The sequence below is a fragment of the Adiantum capillus-veneris genome, chromosome 18 (assembly GCF_014529385.1).
Source record: "Adiantum capillus-veneris isolate H3 chromosome 18, ASM1452938v2, whole genome shotgun sequence".
Taxonomy (NCBI): Eukaryota; Viridiplantae; Streptophyta; class Polypodiopsida; order Polypodiales; family Pteridaceae; genus Adiantum; species Adiantum capillus-veneris.
Window position 1 is genome coordinate 68,516,016 of NC_140948.1, and position 22,370 is coordinate 68,538,385.

The following is a 22,370-nucleotide window of genomic DNA, read 5'->3' on the forward strand; positions in this document are numbered from 1 at the left end:
AATGTGCGTACCTAAGATTCCTTTTTGTAATCTAAGGTATCCTATATTACTTTTACTAGGGTACCCACATTTCGAAAGTAATCTAGGGTACACCATTTTGCGGGTGTGGGGTTTGAACACGTGACCATGAGAGGCACATGCCCTAACCACTTCGCCTTGTGCGCGCTTCAGAAGCATGCGGGCCCTAATTTACTTAAAACACGTGTGCAAGACGACCAACGCAAAAAGTAATCTAGGGTACCCTCGATTACAAATTACAAAAGTAATTTAGGGTACCCTAAATTACTTTCGATGCCGTCGCCAAAATCTACGGCCCACAATCTTCCCACCGTGGATCCTACCCTCCCATGTCCGTGTCACTTAGTCACAACCCCCTCTCGGGACCAAGTGACACGAGCATGGGAGGGTGGGATCTACAATGAGGCGATTGTGGATCGTAGATTTTGGCGACGGCACTGGAAGTAATCTAGGGTACCTTAGATTATTGTACCCTATATTACTTTTGTAATCTAGGGTACCTAGATTACTTTCGTAATCGTCACCTTGCACACGTGTTTTAACTAAATTAGGACCCGCATTCTTCAGAAGCGCACGCAAGACGAAGTGGTTAGGAAATGTGCCTCACATGGGTGACGTCACGTGTTCAAACCCCACGATCGCAAAATGGGGTACCCTAAATTACAAAAAGTAATATGGGGTACCCAGAACTACGGCCCACAATGCTCCGATCGTAGATCCTACCCTCCCCCACCCTTGTCACTTAGTCCTTAGGCCTCCCTCCACACTATCTCACACGGGCGGCTTCAAATGGGATTTATGGTTGAGGTGATTCGGACCGTCAGATGCACATTTGTAAATTCAGGACATTTGGTAAATTCGGGAAGAAAAGTAAATTCGGGTAGGCTTGTAAATTCGGGACAATCCGCACCCTATATCTTGAACCCATGACCTCCCCACTACGAGCCATGTGCACTAACCTCTATGCCCGCATGCGTTCGTTGAAATGTAGGAGATTCGAATATGTCATATTGTAAATGTGGGCCGATTAGTAAATTCGAGGCAAATTTGTAAATTCGTGCAGACTAGTAAATTCGGGGCAACTACCGAATCCGACGGTCTACGATTGGTGCGCCCCGCGTTTTCCTCCTCCACCATTGATCCCATTTGAGCATGCCCGTGTGATATAGTGATGAGGGCCCCTGAACACTGAAGGGCTCGGAGCCCTAATGAGGGGCGAGTGGTGGGATCAACGGGCAAGAGAGAAGCATGCGGATCTCGAGGCGAATGGAAGGTGGAAAAAAATAGGCACTCGTCACAGGCACCCGGACTCGAACTCTCGCCACCGTCGTGAGAGCCTAATGCACTAACCATTACACCTACGACGTTTTCGTTGACATGTGGGTAAACCATGAAATAATAAATAAATTTGGACAGGCTCACTGCTTGTTCAAGTTGACTTTTTCATGTTTTAATTTACTCTGGCTCATCTTACGGCTGCGTGCATCCCGATCTTCGTGTCTTAGTTTCGCTGTCGTAGATCCCATCGCTTGAGCTTTATTAAATTACTTGTGCCCTTTAGTGCTGAGGCCCGCCTCCCACTTCTCTCTTTCAAAATGTGTGTGTGTGTGCGCGCGCGCGCGCTCTCTCTCTCTTCTGCTTATCCGATGTCGGAAAGAAACACGCCGACTCCGCCTTTTTCTTTCTAGGTGTAGTGCTACCTGGTTGTTTTGCCGAAATCTGGCTCTATGGTTGTGTTTCTCCATAGCTACGGGGATGTAGCTCATTTTCGCCTCTAGTTTGTCTACGGGAGCCTGCTCTTATCGAAGAGTTTAGGAAGCGATGAGGGAAGAGAGCTTCGGCGACCGCCTCGCTGCTTTTACAGATTTCAACTGACGATGCTATATGCTCTCCTCAACACATTCAACGTGTCCAGCCCTGTTCTTCAGCAAAGCTCTCGAGTGCATTTGGTTGTGGTCAGTATGGAATTTGCTACTGAGGTGCGTGCGCATGTACACATGCAGAGAGAGAGAGAGAGAGAGAGAGAGAGAGAGAGAGAGAGAGAGAGAGAACTTTTTAGCGGCGTATGAACAATCCCAAGAGAAGTCTTGAATTCAAGACCTCATGGTTGAGGTTGAGAGAGAGAGAGAGAGAGAGAGAGAGAGAGAGATTTCATCATCTCTGCACAGGTGTCTCTTCTTCAGCTGTTCATCGTAAGTGCGTTCTACATAGATACAAATGATTAAGTGTCATTTTTCTTTTCTTTTTTCTTTCATCTTATTTTTTTTGGTTGAGGGGAGGGGGGACTCTTCATTATAACTTTCTGTTGAACTCTAAACTGTTCTGCAACATCAAAATACGCAAAAATCCCCCCCACAGATTTTTGAGGAGAGGGCTGTCCTCAGGAATAGAGGGCAGCTTCATTTACAATGATGATGTTGAATGCCCATCCCCTAATCTTTGTATGCGGTGGCAGCTCTTGAAGTAGTAATCTGTCAGTAACAGGGCCAAGCCGCCAAAAACAAGGATGAATTTTTTTTGATAATAAGCTCCTGTCTTGGAGTGGCGACATTATTCTATAATGCACTGTTGCTCTCTTAGACGATGACTTTCCGCATCATATGCAGCTTTGTGCAGCCTTTCTGCAATAATTGGGCCAGCTTGCCTCACCATTTCAGCAAAGATCCCTGCGTTGTAAAGACAAGAAACTCTGAGAGAGAGAGAGAGAGAGAGAGAGAGAGAGAGAGAGAGAGAGAGAGAGAGCACCCATCCAACCTTGATTATTGGAATTGAGAAGATTGTGTGGAGAGTCAAACTCTGCAACTTGACCGCCTGCTGCCAGAATCAGGACACGCTCACAATCAATTATAGTGTCAATTCTATGAGCAATTGTGAGCATGGTACAATCTTGGAAGGTTGTTCGTATGGTTCTTTGTATTAGCGTGTCTGTCTCCCCATCGACTGCGGCAGTGGCTTCGTCCATCACTATGATTTGTGATCTTCAAAAACACTTGCAAGTTTAGCTAGCAGTCCTGACAAATTGTATGCATAGCAAATTCTCAAGATACTTACCGTCTAAGAAGAGACCTTGCAAGACATATCAGCTGTCGCTGGCCAACACTAAAATTTTCTCCATTTTGAGCTATTAAGCTGTCTAGACCCCTGTCCAGACTTAGAATTTTTGCTATCAGATGCACTCTTTCTAATGCCTCATAAATTTCTGCATCTTCATAGAGCTCGAAGGGATCGAGATTGAATCTAACAGATCCTTGAAACAAGATTGGATCCTGTATTTGATGACAACATTTAAGCCTCAAAAGCGCGATAGACCCATGAACATTAACAAGAAGAAACTAACCACTTCTATGGACTTTTGCCTTCAAGTTTATGAAGCTTGCATGTACATCCATTGGGTGAAAGAATTATTGATTACAATGGGCAATAATCTTAGCATGATGGAATCAAGACTTAAAAGCAGCAAGCATATGACCAGATTTGTATCAAAGCTGCAATTCTACTCAGCTTCTCCCCTCTCACCTCCCTCCACTATGCCTTTTTTCATCAATAGTCGAATTGTGAGTAATGTCTCAAACTACAATGGTCCCTGCCGTGCTCTCAATCATGTTTTGCTTCTTAGTCTGGATTACAGAGAGTACCTTGGTGTATGCAATTGGAACATGTTTGATGTTTTGAATCTCCCCGTACCGATGCTTGTTCACATCAACGTAGAGGACCATTCTTTACTGTAAGCAAGCCTTCATGCAAGCCTAGTAAGATGCAAAGGCTTGACTACAAACATTTAAGTGTCTTCATTTATCATTTTTGATGAGGTTTTAGAGTACTTATTGACAAGTATATCTTCACAAACATCAGCATGGATATGCTCCTCAATGGCAACTGCTAGGTTGCAAGAAACCTATGCCTCAGGGATGGAAACGTCCTCTCTGCATTTCCAGCCAGGGTATGCGTTTCACAGGCCTCCGAATTGGCTGAAAACAGTTGCTGTTCATTTTAGTTTAATAAAAGAGTCTGCCTTTGTTACTGTTTTGACTCCATCATAAAACCCTCTCTCACTAGACCTGGACGGGATGACCTCCAAAACTCTTAGCAACTGATCTGAGGCCTCCATGGCTGAAGAATGCATGTGACAAGTCGAGTCCACCATTCCATGAAGCACACCACCTCTGTATAGAATACTGCAGGGCAGGATAGACAATCCTGTCGGTTGTGTCAGGCTCCGGAAGCTTGTGTCTGCTGTACAGGCCAGACCCATCTCGGTTGTATACCAATCCCACTTAGCACTTGTTGATTATCCAACACCATCGCCCTTTGTGTCACCTTCAGACTTGTTGATGGGAAGAGTATAGTCGTGTGAGGAGGATAAGCTCAAGTACTTGGAAGAAAATGCTCCAAATCGGCCAGTACAACTTCAGATCAGCATCAAATCTGAGACAGAAATGAATAGCCAGCCTTTATCTCTCCTCTGCACTGCTTCTTCACCTCCGAATTTGCGTCTACATGCGGTCAAAATGACTCCTTCAAATATGAAATATACTGCAGCCAGTAGACAACCTCTCCTTGCTTGCAAGACTCGCATCAAATCCATGAAAATTAGCACAGGATGTGAAAATTCAGATCTGAGTCGCAAAAGACAGCAAGCTATCTTGTCACAAAGTTGGTGACGTGGCACTACCTGAAGATCAACTTACTATAGACGGCCAAGGGGCCTAAAACCTTCAACTGAAGACTAATAGGGGTAGGATTAGAATCCCAACCTTGACCAACTTACAGATCTTGGCTGAGGGGCCTAAAACCCCAAGAGACAAGGAGAAACCCAGATTTTGGGTAAGCTGACGACGTGGCAGCGCTGTACGTACAACCACATGTATGCTAGACTTTGGACCAAAAGCTTTTAGAAGTGTTACTTTTCATGTAACTGCTTTTGGAGAGGCCAAGAGCCTTTAAATATGTACATGGGGGTTCTCTTCTAGCATACTACATCGCCGAAGAGTAGAGCAGAGCCCCGAAGTTGTATCCGGTAGAAAGTAATACAAAGAAATACCGAAAGGGGCGCGAGGGTTTTGGGGCCAGTACACTCTGGGAGTGGAACTCCGTCATCTCTTTCAGTTTAGATGTTTTGAAGTGCTAAACGTCTTTTCTGGTTTGTTCTTTTTTGGTTTGCCCCCCACATCGTTGCCGATCTGGTATTTGCTTTTGATTGCATAAATGGAATTTACACACATGCAATATCTCAATGCAGACTTTGCTGACTCGATGTGGAATGTCGCCACGACAACTCTTCAAGATGAAGCACTTGTGGCGCTGATTTGATGCACCTTTGGATCCGCCTCGATGAGGGGTTGCTGATGGTCACCAAGGGTAGATGTGGGTTACTCCGGATGTGAGAGGAATCAAGGGCTGAAAGCTGGCTGCAGAAACGCAGATCTGGCTGCAAAAACGCAGCTGATCCGTCACGTAAAGTAGGGTTGAAAACGCATATGATGATAGAGCCGATGATGGACAGCAATGGGAGCACTTGATGCTGCGAGGGAATGGCCGAGAAGAGGCTCAATGGGTTACCGAAGTACCGAGCTGCAATAGAGAGGCTAGCATTAGCAGATCTAGGACATCTCTGGCTAGGAAACAAGCTAAAATCTGAAAATGCTGGCTGATTTGCTGATCCGGCGAGGATGCGCTCGCAAGGGTGAGCTAAAACGCCAAAGGGGTTGATTTGCAAAATGCCAGAACTCGTACTACGGCTTCTTATATAGGGAATTTAGGGTAGGTCTGGAATTTATGGACATGCTGGGAAAAATGTGCAAATGTGCGCATATTGGTTTTCTTTGACGATAACTCACTAATCTATGACGGGACCGACACAACCTAGACCTACATGCTTGTCATGTCAGATGCCCACCGAAGTGTAATAACATCTATCAAAACGCTTGTACAATCCATTTATGCAAGAGGGTTTCAAAACTGGAAAACCTAATCTATTGGACCCGTTCAGACATGCAGGTCCTAGCTCACAAAATTACCGATACTAGTCCTCCTAGGATTCTAGACTCTCGTATCTAGGGATAGGTACAGAATTGGCTCTAGAAGTCGATGAAGCATGTCCATGTGGCACATAGCCATGTGCATGTGACATCCCTTCTAGGTACGGGTACCGAATTCCATGCAAGCCATTGGATGATCTCAAATGAACGGCCTTCTAGATGATGTCTGCCACAACTACTTTTGAGAGAGAGGCTCCCTCGGGTGATGTGGAAATTTCCAAAAATATAGGGATGGTGATGATACATCTGTTCGCAAGCAATGGTGATGATACATCTACTCGCAATCAATGGACTGCCTCTTGGATCAACGATTCCCTTGTTGTTTACCGGCCAACCTTTGCTTCCCCAACTCAAATGGTGTGAACCAAAGTGCAAATCGGATGGATGCTCGTACAACGAATGACTGGATATGCAAACGTCAATGTCCACGAAGGTGAATGGCCAGCCTAAGCTATCACTACGTGGGAAGATTGGCGAGAGCAACGCCAAATGGACGATGAAGGATATGTCCTTTGGAATGCCCACGAACCATGACAAGTCCTTTGTATGATGTCTCATGAAACCGCCAGATAACTCCTCAAAGAATGAGGCTCCTCTTGGGGCTTCGACTAGATTCCCTATGATGAAAGCTCTAAATGAATCCTTGTCTCCGCAACGGATGTGGGTGCGAATGTAGGCTCACGGTGCTTGCGGACTCCTGCGGTGGTTGCCTCTGATTGTAACCTTTTGGCTCTGGATTAATGGCCATTGATTGCTAAGAAGATGCAGATGGTGTGGACCTGATGTGTTGCCAAAGATGTGTACAGATCAATGACGATGCAATGCCTCTTTTGGAATGATGGAATTTTACAAGCAGATGGGAGAGATGGTTGTGTAAACAATACCAAGACTCCAAAGCTAATAGACTGATTTGGTTTGTCGTCATAGGCCACTGGCAAATCTTGATACTTGCAATCAACATCTTCATGTTTCCAGTGCATGTCTTCAATGATGCGATGTGTGATGTTGAAGAAGTTACGACTGCAAATATCCATGCTATAATTCCTTTATGTCGAGGTGGTCCAACGTGCACACCAAGTCATCTATCCTCTTGCAAGCGCACCACAACTCTAACCCTCGGTATACAGTGTTTGCATTTCCTACGCTCAAGGTGCATGGTCCTACGAGCAATGGTAGTTCCTACAGTTCCGTGAGAGTGAGAGAAGCAGCCTTGGGCAAAAGGCTACAACACACATTCAAACACCAGAGAGAGAAAATTCAGATATTTGCAGATTAGTGCAAATCACAAAGCTTTGATACCACTGTCAGGTGCAACAAAGTTGAAATGGTTGACAAGATCTAAACTTTACATTTTGACAAATCTTTACTTTTTTCCTTGCTTGCATGTGCGCTACTTAGCACGAATGATGGTTCCTTTCATTTTCTTGTAGAGAGAGAGAGAGAGAGAGAGAGAGAGAGAGAGAGAGAGAGAGAGAGAGAGAGAAATGAAATGAAATGAAATGTTATATTAACGTCTTCAAAAGGCCAAAGTGACCTATGAGACCAGGAAGTTACAATGCGGTGTATCTGATATCAAGTCAGATTAACAAAATAAATTAAACTAGACTAGAGAGAGAGAGAGTCTATTAACATCCATTGGAGGTTGAAGTCGACCTATGGGACAAATCAGATACATCTTTGGATACAATCCACTTCGGGTACAAGAAAAGAAAAATAGTGCATGTGCTCATTAACCTCAAAACTCTCATAACTCATGAGAGGTAAATATTACAATGGTATAGATCACCATGCGCTTAAAGTGGCTAGATGCTACAAGTGTCAGGTCCATGTCTTGGAGGCGGGTGATGGACTCTTGAAATCTCTAATGATAGCTTTCCCTCCTTTGTACACTGCCCATTTCTCTTGCTTCCTTGCTTCCTTGTTTGGCAAAGTCTCTAGCTCTATTCTTTAGTTGTAGGGGTGTCAACTCATCTGAAATCCACCACACTGATGTACCTTGTAGTGACTTGGTCTGCTTCATTATCTTGACCTTGTCATCTACGTCATAATAGCAAACTCTAGCCTGTTACTTGGGTGTCAATTGGGTCACCAAGGTCTACAAAAGGGACCACCTTGGTGAGTCTTTCCTTGAGTATGTCTGCATCTAGGATGTATCCTTCAAGCTATTCATCTGGATTGGTACCTATTGCCCAACCTTTTAGTAAACCTCCAACTCTGATGTGACTTTCCAAGCTCTTCACCCTTTCATTTTCCTTCAAAACAGATAACACTTCATTGACAAAGGTCTCAGATTTTACCTTAGGTGGGGTGCTTTCCTGCTGTGTTCTTGCAGAAATTTCCTCTTGGGTGTGTTGCTTCATGGCTTCTTCTCGAGTCTCCTGTTTAGCTTTAACCTCTTGTAGTTGAGCCTCAAGATTAATAATCTTTTCTTCTTTGGTTGAGAACTCCGTCTTGAGGTGTGCTACCTCTTGCTGTAATTTCCTCATCTCTCCCATGAAATATGCTTCCCATGAACTTTGGAGTTTGACCGCGCGGGGGGGGGGGTTTGTACTGAGGTTTAGTCCCTAACCCCTATCCAAGCAGGTGTGTAGACTGCACAAGCTGAAAGTGTGTAGACTTCGCAAGCTATGCGGGGCAATTGCGGGCAGACGGGTTGAAGGTCTGAAAAGATTAGGCACGCCGGCTGAGACCGAGGGGAGGCACTCGAGAGTGGCAGGTGCAAAGAGAGAGAGAGAGAGAGAGAGAGAGAGAGAGAGAGAGAGAGAGAGAGAGAGAGAGAGAGAGAGAGAGAGAGAAATGAAATGATATATTAACGTCTACAAAAGGCCAAAATGACCTATGAGACCAAACTGATTACAATGGTGAGTCTAGTACCAAGTCTGGGTACAAACAAAGAAAACTATAAACTAGAAACTGAGATAGGAGTGCTACCGACTCCTATGGGTGGCTGGTAAGCTGAGCAATGGTATAATGCCACAAAGGTACAAAAATGGGGATGAGAGAGAGAGAGAGAGAGAGAGAGAGAGAGAGAGAGAGAGAGAGAGAGAGAGAGAGAGAGAGAGAGAGAGAGAGAGAATGAAATGTTGTATTAAATGTCTTCTACAAGCCAAAATGATTTATGAGAGAGAGAGAGAGAGAAGAGGAGAATGACACCCGATGGGGTCCCAACCAACCCTCTCAAGGGCCCCCCATACCCTTGCTGATATGGTATTTCCTCTTGATTGGGTAAATGCCAAATGGAATGTACACACATGTAATACCTCAATGAAGACTCTATTGACTCTGGGAAATGTCGCCGTGTAACTCTTCAAGATGAAACACCTCCGGGGTTGATTTTATGCACCTTTTGATCGGTCTCGATGAGGGGCTGCTGATGGCCAGCAAGGGGTAGATGTGGGGCTGATTTGCGCTCCCGATGTGAGAAGAATCAAGGGTTGAAAGCTAGCTGCAAAAATGCAACCGATCCATCACGCAAAGCAAGGTTGAATACGCATGATAGAGCCGATGATGGATAGCAATGGGAGCACTTGATGGGGTGAAGGAATGGCGAGAAGAGGCTCAATGGGTTGCCAAAGTACCGGGATGCAAGAGAGAGGCTAGCGTTAGCAGATCTAGGACATCTCGCGAGGACACAGGCTGAAATCTGAAAACACTTGGCTGATTTACTGATCCGGCGAGGATGCACTTGCGAGGGTGAGCCAAAACGCCAAAGGTGCTGAGTCCCGACTCGCAAAATGTTGGGTGTTGATTTGCTAAAATGCTAGAACTGGTGCAAGCTCTAGCTCATCCGATGCAAAACGTTGGCTCTACGGCTTCTTCTATAGGGAATTTAGGTTAGGTTGGGAATTTTTGGACAGGTCGGGGAAAAATGTGCGCATGTTGGAGTTCTTTGACGATAACTCACTAATCTTTGACCCATTTGACGAACCGAATGGATCGACACGTTTCTCTAACCTAGATCTACATGCTTGTCATGCAGATGCCCACCGAAGTGTAATAACATCTGTCAAAACGCTTGTACAATCCGTTTGTGCAAGAGCATTTCAAACTTGGAAGACCTAATTTATTGGACTCGTTCGGACATGCAGATCCTAGCACACAAAATTGTCGGTACTAATGCTCTTAGGATTCTAGACACGCCTATCTAGGGATATGTACAAAATTGGCTCTAGAAGTTGATGAAGCATGTCCATGTGGCACACACAGCCATGTGTATGTGACATCCCCTCCTGCTTAAGGTGAGGTACGGGTACCGAACCTTATGCAAGCCATAACATGATCTGGAATAAATGGCCTTCTAGATGATGTCTGCCACAGCTACCTTTGAGAGAGAGGCTCCCCTGGGTGATGTGGAAATGTCCAAAAGACATGGATGGTGATGATTCATATACTCGCAACCAATGGGTTGCCTCTTGGATCAACGTTTCCCTTGTTGGTTACCTCCAGCCTTTGCTGCCGCAACTCAGATGGTGTGAACCAAATTGCAAACCAGATGGATGCTCGTACAACGAATGGCTGGATATGCAAACTGTCAAAGTCGACGATGCGGAAGCGTAGAGGTAGAGAGAGAGAGAGAGAGAGAGAGAGAGAGAGAGAGAGAGAGAGTCTCCTGAACCAATCAACCTTGGCAATGAATAACTGAATGTGTAATACAATGGAGGCAAGGGGTTGCTTATATAGCAACCTCAGTAAATTGCCCTACCCAAACTTTGACAAAAGTAAAACAAATATCTAAAAGCCAAAATAAATAATGGGATCACATTGGATAGTTCACTTGAGATGCCAAAACTTAACACCCTCTTTGCAGCTCATAGTGGACATCAATAGTGAGACCAAGTCAATGAAGAAGCTACCATGGACTCCCAATAGAAGGCCTTGGACTACTGGATACACCTCGGTGATGCACTGCAAAGTTCAAACTGTATCTGGAACTTCATCAGAACTGAGAGTGAAAACTGCTATTGATCTTCACCTGTTTGGAACACCACCCGAGAGAATATCACTCCACTCTCAGAGTGAATCGAGGATAAATAATTAACAGAAAAGAAACACATATTAATGTGAGACTGCAGCTAACACGACAAGATCAAGAGAAGATCGCGCTCCCAAGCTCTGCAAGAGAAGAACAAGGTGCTGTAGAAAGTTACCAACAAGACTGTCAATCTTGTCTGGTGCACATGGAGCCATTGGTGTTGAAAGGAAGTAGTCTGCGGAAATCGACTCCCAAGCTGGCTCCACATCCCCCTTTGAAGGGAGAACACCCGAAATATGGATAACTGTCTCTCCAACAGTCAGTGCTTGTGTAACTGGATCACCCGTGGTAGGTGAATCCAAAAGAAAATATACGTGTGGAACCTAGAACTAAATCTAGGAGAACTGTAACCGGCCTGTCACCCACCATGTCTGGCACTAAACCTGTCGTGGGTTTTGGCTTCTTGCCTTTCTGGTCTTCTTTATCCTCTGAGTCAGCTGGCCTTTTCCTTTGTGGACAATTGATAGAAAAGTGACCAGGCTGCTCGCATATAAAGCATTTGTTCTCAGCCATTAGGACCTTCTTTTCCTCGAGCGACTTGCGCACAAAAGGCTTCCTTTTCTGTTTCTTTGCCTGCGCTCCAGAAGTCCCAGCTGAATCCTTGTCTTTGGTGGCCTGTTCAGACCCCTGTGACGCATCAGGAGCCGTCTTCACAAAGGGCTTCTTCGCTGAATTTTTCTTTTGCTGCCCTCCTTTATCACTGCTCGGAAATCCACTGTCCTCTCCTTTCAACAGGGCAAGACCAGTGTTCGCAACTTCCATAAGCTGAGTAAGGGTAGCCACTCTATTCTTTGTACAGTAATCGCGAAGCCCTTTAGGCAACCCACAACAATACTTCTCTATCTGCTCTGTCAGTGGCACAAATCTGTAGGAGGTCACTGAGAGTAATGCTTTACAAAACCTCCTATTGTACTCCAGCAAGCTCTTGCACGAAACTGCCGTAAGCTGGTGCCAATCTGTCAGGACATCGGCTTCAAATTCATTTGATAGCCAAGCAGATGCAAACATTTGCTTGAAGTAAACCCAAGTGGCAGGTGCCTGTCCTTGCATTAACAATGTCGTCCACCATGTCAGCGCATTGTCCTTTAAGAAAGTGGCAGCTTTCCTAACCTTCGAGGCCTCTGTAAAATTCCCTCCCGCATAAGCTGTATCAAACTGCTGGAGGAAAGTGAGTGCCTTTGTCTTGTCCTCGAAACCACTGAAGGTACTGAACTTTACTGCTGCACCACCTTCTTTGTAAGCCTTCGGCTTCTCTAGTGCCCCCAAGTTGTCATACGGGATGGTCTGCAACATGGGCACTATAGTAGGCATGATCGGCACGTGTTGGCCATTCACATTTTGCGTCAGAGGTGCGATATCTGGCTGCTGTCCAGAAAAACCAGCCATGCCAAAATGACCCTGTGGCACCCCAAACTGGCCCTGGTTGCTGTGGAAACCTTGCTGCATGCCGATAGTACCATACATGGGGTTTGGCATGATGCCTTGCATACCCCCGAACACTGTTCCTGGCATGTACGGCTGACTTCCAGACGCATAACCAGCCATACTTTGGAACACTGATCCACCCCCGAAATACCCAGGATGTACCGTGGGTGGTGGAAAAACTGAGTGCATAGCCTGGTATCCAGCTCCCTGCCCATTCAAGACAGCATGCTGGCTCTGAAAGGTGGCGGGCTGAACTGGCATAACCTGTGGAATAGGCGTTCTAGCCACCTGTTCAAGCACGGGAGGAACCTGCTTTGGAGCCCCCGACTCCGCAACATGCGAGTGTTCCCTTTCCTCCTGCGCCTCATGAAGTACCTGGGCTTGAGCTTCAACAAGCTCCGTACGCGGCGTAGGTTGCCTATTTTGATGTTGCACTGGTGGCGCTTGCAAGAATTCCATAAACCTCGGATTCTGCACCAGCTGCGAAAAGACATTCACCGCGGCAACTGAGTCTTAAACGCATCATCCTCGAGTTGCCCTGTCATAAAGCCCTGTACTACTGGAGGGACATTCACGTTGACAGGAGGTACAGACTGACGTGGCCGTGAGCTCTCGCCAATCTCAAAAACCATAGGAATCTCCTGCCTGTCCTTTGGAGAGGAACCCTCTTCCATAATTCCCTTCCCCTTGTCGGTCATAGTGTAATCCCCGCGTTCTTGCAATGTGTGTCTTTACCCTGAACAATCCAGGCTCACTCTTTGAGGAAAAAGTGATTGATATCCGGCAATGGAACCATGTAACCGGCCCGTAGGGCGGTAGGCGTTGGCTTTCACCCGAAATTCTTTACTTTATACACACACACAGAGCACTTTGCAAAGAGAACCTGTAATGGGAATTAACACTTCAACTCACACACGGCTCGGAAGCTAGAATGCTCCGAGCAGACGTCGACAACCTGTAGGCCCCAAAATTGGCGCCCCTTTCGGTATTTCTTTATTCTTTAGGAGGGTAAATTACAAGGTAAGGTCCTGGGAATCCTTCACGTGTATCCACCTAGATACCATTTGATTTGGCCAAATTTCGGCAGCATAACAGCCCCAAAACTTGCGCGAAACCAATTCCCCTGCTGGAACTCGCTTGCACTGGCGTATACCCTCTGATTCCTGTCCAAAAACAGTAAATTCAGCACGCTGTATTTACTGGTTTTTGCCCTGTTTTCAGTCCCAAACAGTCCCCTAACTGTTCTTTGCCAGTGGGGCACGATTCCCAATGATCCTGGCGTCCGTATGGCTGAAAAACAGTGAATTTACAGCGCATACACAGCGCTGATTTTGCACCTGTACGGTGAGGTTATGACCCTCACCAGTGCCTGCTTTGGAGCAGCAGTTAGCTACCCCTGTTCCTGCTCAAGGAGGCTCTTGCCTCAGCACAAAAGCATGAACCCACACAACTGTACATCAGTCAAATGAGTAGCCCTCTTGTGGGGCATCACATAACTGCACGTAGGGGAGAGAGAGAGCAGTGTGTAGTGTGCAGGGCATCACTCCTAGCACCACACTGTACATGAGAGGGAAAGAAAGCACTCCATAGCTCTTAACCTGTGACAGGTTGCAAATGAGGCTTCTCCCAGCTTAAAAATCAGCGCCCATTTTTCTGGAAGAGGCAAGTCCCTGAAAATGTGACACTTGGCGCATTTACAAGCATTTTCCCGTTTCGGGTTCGCCGCTTAAAAATATCCCAACCGACGTGTCAGTTGACTTCGCGGCAGAGTTATAAAGTGTTCCCCTAGTCATACCGAAGGTAATGACGCGAACACATTTCACGGCCCAAAATAGCAGTTCCCTAAATTTTAGGAGATGCTTCCGTTGGGCTCCCACTGGTCTTCTGACCATCTATCCTCATTGGGACCGCATCCAAAAATGCAATGTGGCCCAACTGTCGCATACTTTTTGTTGGAAATCCCACCTTGACTTTACGCCTTAATTGAGTTCACTTCCTAGCATCCACCAACTTGCTAAGTGCGACGGGGGGACCTATATGATCTTGCTCTGAGCCTAGACATCCTCTTACCATACGAATTCCAGTGCCGACCACGTCCCGTCTGCGGGTGAATCTACCGTTCACATTGGCCATACAATGTCCGACCGTTTGCTACTTCAAGAAGAGGGTATTAAACAAATAAAATAAACCCCATTGGAAAGAAACCAACAACCAAGGTTAGCAGTTGCCACATCTCTGTGACATGGTTAATAACTGCCACGTCCTCGTGACATACCCCCCTCTTGAAATCGCAAACGTCCTCGATTGCATACCATAAATACACGCCACTGATGATCTTGTGCTATTAACACTCTTTTATCATCGCATGTATCCGCAAGAAAGGTCGTAACATACATAGATACAAATGACTTAATGAGGCCTTCATACTTTTGCCATTTCCATCTATGGCACTGAATTCATATGTACATTTGATGTATTAGCTCTCTCATTACCCCTCCTTTGCACACGTTGGGTTGGGGCATAAGTAGGCTGTAACCCAAAGGCTTCAAGGTAAAGCTGCAATACATTTGGTGACTTTGACAGTTCATGCTCTTCCATCCACTTTGCATCCATAGGCGGATAGTTCTTGAACTTCACCAAATAGCGTCTTGCAACTTGTCCTTTAACTTTTCTGTCCTTATGTGCCAAAACTTGCTCAGGTACCAGGATCTCATCAAGTTCCTCAACTTCTGGTTGATCCTCAACTGGCATATCTTCTGGCACATCACCCACGAAGGGTCTTAGAAGACTCACGTGAAACGCATTATGAATGTTCCACGCATCAGGCAATTTCAGCCTGTAAGCCACATCGCTGATCTTGTCAAGCACTTGAAAAGGCCCATAGTAACGCATGCTGAGCTTAGGAAACAGCCGTTCCTTACCCTTCATCTTCTTTAACCTTGCCTTTTCGAACCTTAAAAGAACCCAATCACCAGGTGATAGTAGCAATTCACGACGGTGACGATCAGCAGCCTTTTTCTGTTTTGCCTGAGTCTTCTCCAAGGCAACTTTAATCTTCTTATACATCTCATCCATGTTCTCAACATATCGATCTGCCTCAAAGATCTTGTCCTTTGTGTGCAAAATGGGAGGAACCTTTTTGCCGCCTTCAACAATTTCAAAAGGTGCTTTGCCAGTAGACGAATGCACCGTATTATTGTACGCATACTCAAGCATAGGCAAATACTGTTCCCACTTGCCCTTATTATCTGACACATAGCATTTCAGCAGATCTAAGACAGTAGAATTGGCCTCTTCTGACTGTCCATCAGTTTGTGGATGAAACGAAGACGAGAACTTGAGCGTAGTACCCATGTTCTCAAACAATCCTCTCCAGAACAAACTGGTCATGCGAGGATCACGATCACTGATAATCGATTGTGGCATACCATGGTACTTAAACACATTGTACATGAACAAGCGTGCCATCTGATCAGATTTTATCTTCTTCCTGACAGGGATAAAATGGGCCTGCTTGCTGAACCTGCAGATAATGGTCCATATACCATCATTCCCTGTTGGTGTCCTTGGAAGATCAAAGATAAAGTCCATAGCAATGCTTTCCCATGGCTTATCCGGAATCGGCAGTGGTTGTAACAACCCTGGTGCCTTTTGCCTGTCAAACTTGACCTTTTGGCAAACTATGCATGCTCGCACAAAGGCATCCACATCTCTCCTCAAGGTAGGCCAATAGAAGAACGTCTCTACCGCTTTAACTGTTGCATCAATGCCACGATGCCCTGCATACGGTGGGACATGACTCTCTTCCATGACCTTATGTCGCAGTGGCCTAGTGACACAAAGTCTGCCATACATCATCATAAAACCATCTCTGAGGAGGTAGTGCTCGTAATGTTGCCCCTCTTGTAACTGTTCAAAGATCCTTGCAAAATCTTCATCAGCAATATACTGTTCCTTCATGTCATCTAACTCATGATGATAAGGAATTGACACAGCTGAAATTTGTGGCTTTCTTGATAACGCATCAGCCACAACATTCTTCTTGCCTTCCACATGCATAATCTGGAAGTGGAACATGGAAAGAATGTTTGTCCATTGCATATGCTTTTCGGATAACTTTGACTGTGTCAAGAAGTATCGCAAGGTCTGATGATCTGTTTGGACAACAAAATCAGCACCTAAGAGGTAGTGCTTCCAGCTAGAAAGCGCATGAATCACGGCCAAGAGCTCTTTCTCATAGACTTGCATAGTCCTCTCTGGCCCTTGCAAAATTCGGCTTTCATAGGCTACTACCCGTCCATCTTGCATTAGCACTGCTCCGATGCTACTGCCACACGCGTCACACTGGACCACAAATGACTTCCTGAGATCTGGCAGAACAATAACTGGATCTGAAGTCAACTTTTCCTTTAAGAGACTAAAAGCTGAAATCTCTTTTTGGGTCCATCTGAAAGTGACCTCTTTCTTTTGCAATGCGTGAAGAGGCGATGCTATCTCTGCAAAATTTCTGATAAACCTTCTATAGTAGGAACACAATCCCAAGAAGCTTCTGACATCGTGCACAGTCTTCAAGTCTGGCCATGTCTTGATAGCTTCGACCTTTGCGGGATCCATTCTAACACCATCCTTTGAGACTGTGGCCCAGAAAGTGGATCTCTTCAAGGAAGAATTCACTTTTCTTAGGATTGACAAGTAACCTGTGACTGCGCAGCTCTTCGAACACAATGGTCAAGTGACGCCTATGCTCCTCTTCATTCTTCGAATACACAATCATGTCATCGAAGAATGTTCCAACAAACTGTTGATGCGAGCGGAAAATCCGGTCCATCATTCTGTTGAACGTGGCTGGAGCATTTGTTAGCCCAAACGGCATCACTAGAAACTCATAAAGACCAAATGTCGTTCTAAACGCAGTCTTGTGCACATTCTCTGGGCTTATACGAATCTGATGGTACCCACTCTTCAGGTCTATCCTGTTGAAAATTGCAGCACCCTCTAAACGATCGAGAATATCATCAATGCGAGGAATAGGAAACCTATTCTTGATGGTATTCTTATTCAACGCACGGTAATCAATACACATGCGCCATGAGCCATCCTTCTTCTGCACTAGGAGCACTGGGGAGCAAAAGGGTGAAGAACTAGGCTGAATCAGCCCCTTCTCTAATAACTCCTCAACCTGGCCCATAATCTCTTTCTGCTGCGCCGCACTAACCCTGTAGGGAGGTCTATTTGGTGGGCTACACCCTGGCACCAAATCTATCCGATGGTCCTCAGGTCTCTCTGGCGGCAATTGCGACGGTAATGAATCAGAAAAACAGTCACTAAACTTTTGCAAAAATGCTGACCTTTCTTTATCTAACACAGATAAATTTGACTGATCACTATCTGAGACATCACGTGCAAAAATCAAGTACACAGAAAGATGATTCTTTATTACAGAAGTGATAGCAGAAGCAGATACAATAGGGACTGACTCTCCTTTAAGCTTTACATCCAAGATGTGAGTTTTGCCCCTATGCTGTACAATGATCTTTTTGTTGTAGGCATCCAAGACTCCATGCACTCGGAACATCCACGGGATCCCCAACAAGGCGTCACAACCTTCCAGCGGCATGATGTAAAACTCTTCAGTGTCCACATACGACTGAATATGTAGACGCAGTTTTCCAATGATGGGAGTAACACACTCTGAGTGGCCAGGACATGCCAACCCTGCCTCTGCTGTGTACCCCATCTCTTCAGCTGTGATGCCGAGCTTCATAGCTAACTCTGGTGAGATAAAGTTGGCTTTGGCACCTGGATCAAAGAAGATGAGTGCCGTCTGATCTCTAACGTTACCCCATGCCCTGCATAACTCACCAGCATCTGTGCTGGGCCTGTCACCCACCATGTCTGGCACTAAACCTGCCGTGGGTTTTGGCTTCTTGCCTTTCTGGTCTTCTTTATCCTCTGAGTCAGCTGGCCTTTTCCTTTGTGGACAATTGATAGAAAAGTGACCAGGCTGCTCGCATATAAAGCATTTGTTCTCAGCCATTAGGACCTTCTTTTCCTCGAGCGACTTGCGCACAAAAGGCTTCCTTTTCTGTTTCTTTGCCTGCGCTCCAGAAGTCCCAGCTGAATCCTTGTCTTTGGTGGCCTGTTCAGACCCCTGTGACGCATCAGGAGCCGTCTTCACAAAGGGCTTCTTCGCTGAATTTTTCTTTTGCTGCCCTCCTTTATCACTGCTCGGAAATCCACTGTCCTCTCCTTTCAACAGGGCAAGACCAGTGTTCGCAACTTCCATAAGCTGAGTAAGGGTAGCCACTCTATTCTTTGTACAGTAATCGCGAAGCCCTTTAGGCAACCCACAACAATACTTCTCTATCTGCTCTGTCAGTGGCACAAATCTGTAGGAGGTCACTGAGAGTAATGCTTTACAAAACCTCCTATTGTACTCCAGCAAGCTCTTGCACGAAACTGCCGTAAGCTGGTGCCAATCTGTCAGGACATCGGCTTCAAATTCATTTGATAGCCAAGCAGATGCAAACATTTGCTTGAAGTAAACCCAAGTGGCAGGTGCCTGTCCTTGCATTAACAATGTCGTCCACCATGTCAGCGCATTGTCCTTTAAGAAAGTGGCAGCTTTCCTAACCTTCGAGGCCTCTGTAAAATTCCCTCCCGCATAAGCTGTATCAAACTGCTGGAGGAAAGTGAGTGCCTTTGTCTTGTCCTCGAAACCACTGAAGGTACTGAACTTTACTGCTGCACCACCTTCTTTGTAAGCCTTCGGCTTCTCTAGTGCCCCCAAGTTGTCATACGGGATGGTCTGCAACATGGGCACTATAGTAGGCATGATCGGCACGTGTTGGCCATTCACATTTTGCGTCAGAGGTGCGATATCTGGCTGCTGTCCAGAAAAACCAGCCATGCCAAAATGACCCTGTGGCACCCCAAACTGGCCCTGGTTGCTGTGGAAACCTTGCTGCATGCCGATAGTACCATACATGGGGTTTGGCATGATGCCTTGCATACCCCCGAACACTGTTCCTGGCATGTACGGCTGACTTCCAGACGCATAACCAGCCATACTTTGGAACACTGATCCACCCCCGAAATACCCAGGATGTACCGTGGGTGGTGGAAAAACTGAGTGCATAGCCTGGTATCCAGCTCCCTGCCCATTCAAGACAGCATGCTGGCTCTGAAAGGTGGCGGGCTGAACTGGCATAACCTGTGGAATAGGCGTTCTAGCCACCTGTTCAAGCACGGGAGGAACCTGCTTTGGAGCCCCCGACTCCGCAACATGCGAGTGTTCCCTTTCCTCCTGCGCCTCATGAAGTACCTGGGCTTGAGCTTCAACAAGCTCCGTACGCGGCGTAGGTTGCCTATTTTGATGTTGCACTGGTGGCGCTTGCAAGAATTCCATAAACCTCGGATTCTGCACCAGCTGCGAAAAGACATTCACCGCGGCAACTGAGTCTTAAACGCATCATCCTCGAGTTGCCCTGTCATAAAGCCCTGTACTACTGGAGGGACATTCACGTTGACAGGAGGTACAGACTGACGTGGCCGTGAGCTCTCGCCAATCTCAAAAACCATAGGAATCTCCTGCCTGTCCTTTGGAGAGGAACCCTCTTCCATAATTCCCTTCCCCTTGTCGGTCATAGTGTAATCCCCGCGTTCTTGCAATGTGTGTCTTTACCCTGAACAATCCAGGCTCACTCTTTGAGGAAAAAGTGATTGATATCCCGGCAATGGAACCATGTAACCGGCCCGTAGGGCGGTAGGCGTTGGCTTTCACCCGAAATTCTTTACTTTATACACACACACAGAGCACTTTGCAAAGAGAACCTGTAATGGGAATTAACACTTCAACTCACACACGGCTCGGAAGCTAGAATGCTCCGAGCAGACGCCGACAACCTGTAGGCCCCAAAATTGGCGCCCCTTTCGGTATTTCTTTATTCTTTAGGAGGGTAAATTACAAGGTAAGGTCCTGGGAATCCTTCACGTGTATCCACCTAGATACCATTTGATTTGGCCAAATTTCGGCAGCATAACAGCCCCAAAACTTGCGCGAAACCAATTCCCCTGCTTGAACTCGCTTGCACTGGCGTATACCCTCTGATTCCTGTCCAAAAACAGTAAATTCAGCACGCTGTATTTACTGGTTTTTGCCCTGTTTTCAGTCCCAAACAGTCCCCTAACTGTTCTTTGCCAGTGGGGCACGATTCCCAATGATCCTGGCGTCCGTATGGCTGAAAAACAGTGAATTTACAGCGCATACACAGCGCTGATTTTGCACCTGTACGGTGAGGTTATGACCCTCACCAGTGCCTGCTTTGGAGCAGCAGTTAGCTACCCCTGTTCCTGCTCAAGGAGGCTCTTGCCTCAGCACAAAAGCATGAACCCACACAACTGTACATCAGTCAAATGAGTAGCCCTCTTGTGGGGCATCACATAACTGCACGTAGGGGAGAGAGAGAGCAGTGTGTAGTGTGCAGGGCATCACTCCTAGCACCACACTGTACATGAGAGGGAAAGAAAGCACTCCATAGCTCTTAACCTGTGACAGGTTGCAAATGAGGCTTCTCCCAGCTTAAAAATCAGCGCCCATTTTTCTGGAAGAGGCAAGTCCCTGAAAATGTGACACTTGGCGCATTTACAAGCATTTTCCCGTTTCGGGTTCGCCGCTTAAAAATATCCCAACCGACGCGTCAGTTGACTTCGCGGCAGAGTTATAAAGTGTTCCCCTAGTCATACCGAAGGTAATGACGCGAACACATTTCACGGCCCAAAATAGCAGTTCCCCAAATTTTAGGAGATGCTTCCGTTGGGCTCCCACTGGTCTTCTGACCATCTATCCTCATTGGGACCGCATCCAAAAATGCAATGTGGCCCAACTGTCGCATACTTTTTGTTGGAAATCCCACCTTGACTTTACGCCTTAATTGAGTTCACTTCCTAGCATCCACCAACTTGCTAAGTGCGACGGGGGGACCTATATGATCTTGCTCTGAGCCTAGACATCCTCTTACCATACGAATTCCAGTGCCGACCACGTCCCGTCTGCGGGTGAATCTACCGTTCACATTGGCCATACAATGTCCGACCGTTTGCTACTTCAAGAAGAGGGTATTAAACAAATAAAATAAACCCCATTGGAAAGAAACCAACAACCAAGGTTAGCAGTTGCCACATCTCTGTGACATGGTTAATAACTGCCACGTCCTCGTGACATACCCCCCTCTTGAAATCGCAAACGTCCTCGATTGCATACCATAAATACACGCCACTGATGATCTTGTGCTATTAACACTCTTTTATCATCGCATGTATCCGCAAGAAAGGTCGTAACATACATAGATACAAATGACTTAATGAGGCCTTCATACTTTTGCCATTTCCATCTATGGCACTGAATTCATATGTACATTTGATGTATTAGCTCTCTCATTACCCCTCCTTTGCACACGTTGGGTTGGGGCATAAGTAGGCTGTAACCCAAAGGCTTCAAGGTAAAGCTGCAATACATTTGGTGACTTTGACAGTTCATGCTCTTCCATCCACTTTGCATCCATAGGCGGATAGTTCTTGAACTTCACCAAATAGCGTCTTGCAACTTGTCCTTTAACTTTTCTGTCCTTATGTGCCAAAACTTGCTCAGGTACCAGGATCTCATCAAGTTCCTCAACTTCTGGTTGATCCTCAACTGGCATATCTTCTGGCACATCACCCACGAAGGGTCTTAGAAGACTCACGTGAAACGCATTATGAATGTTCCACGCATCAGGCAATTTCAGCCTGTAAGCCACATCGCTGATCTTGTCAAGCACTTGAAAAGGCCCATAGTAACGCATGCTGAGCTTAGGAAA

General features: G+C 46.2%; 2 protein-coding genes across 13 annotated transcripts in view; one reads left to right on the forward strand and one right to left on the reverse strand.

The window, feature by feature from the left end:
• The first annotated feature begins 1,609 nt into the window (after positions 1–1,609).
• LOC147435839 (uncharacterized) overlaps positions 1,610–22,370 on the forward strand; it is a 269,080-nt gene continuing 248,319 nt past the window's right edge. For 4 of the 7 annotated variants that reach the window (XM_086488763.1, XM_086488760.1, XM_086488761.1 and 1 more), the window contains exon 1: positions 1,610–1,997. Coding sequence is in view for 3 of the 7 variants with exons in the window: in XM_086488760.1 (XP_086344886.1) it covers positions 1,903–1,997 (95 nt within the window). In the remaining 4 variants the exon portion in view is untranslated. The remainder of the gene's footprint in view (positions 1,998–22,370) is intronic. The other 3 variants (XR_015185121.1, XR_015185122.1, XR_015185120.1) reach the window with 2 other exon arrangements.
• Positions 2,043–22,370, reverse strand: part of LOC147435840 (uncharacterized) — a 268,590-nt gene continuing 248,262 nt past the window's right edge. For 4 of the 6 annotated variants that reach the window (XM_086488756.1, XM_086488758.1, XM_086488757.1 and 1 more), the window contains 3 exons: positions 3,070–3,284; positions 2,773–2,996; positions 2,044–2,684 (listed from right to left, as the gene is read on the reverse strand). In XM_086488756.1, the coding sequence (XP_086344882.1) occupies positions 2,569–2,684; positions 2,773–2,996; positions 3,070–3,284 (555 nt within the window). In that variant the 3' untranslated portion in view covers positions 2,044–2,568. Of the gene's footprint in view, positions 2,685–2,772; positions 2,997–3,069; positions 3,285–22,370 lie in introns of all 6 variants that reach the window. The other 2 variants (XM_086488754.1, XM_086488755.1) reach the window with 2 other exon arrangements.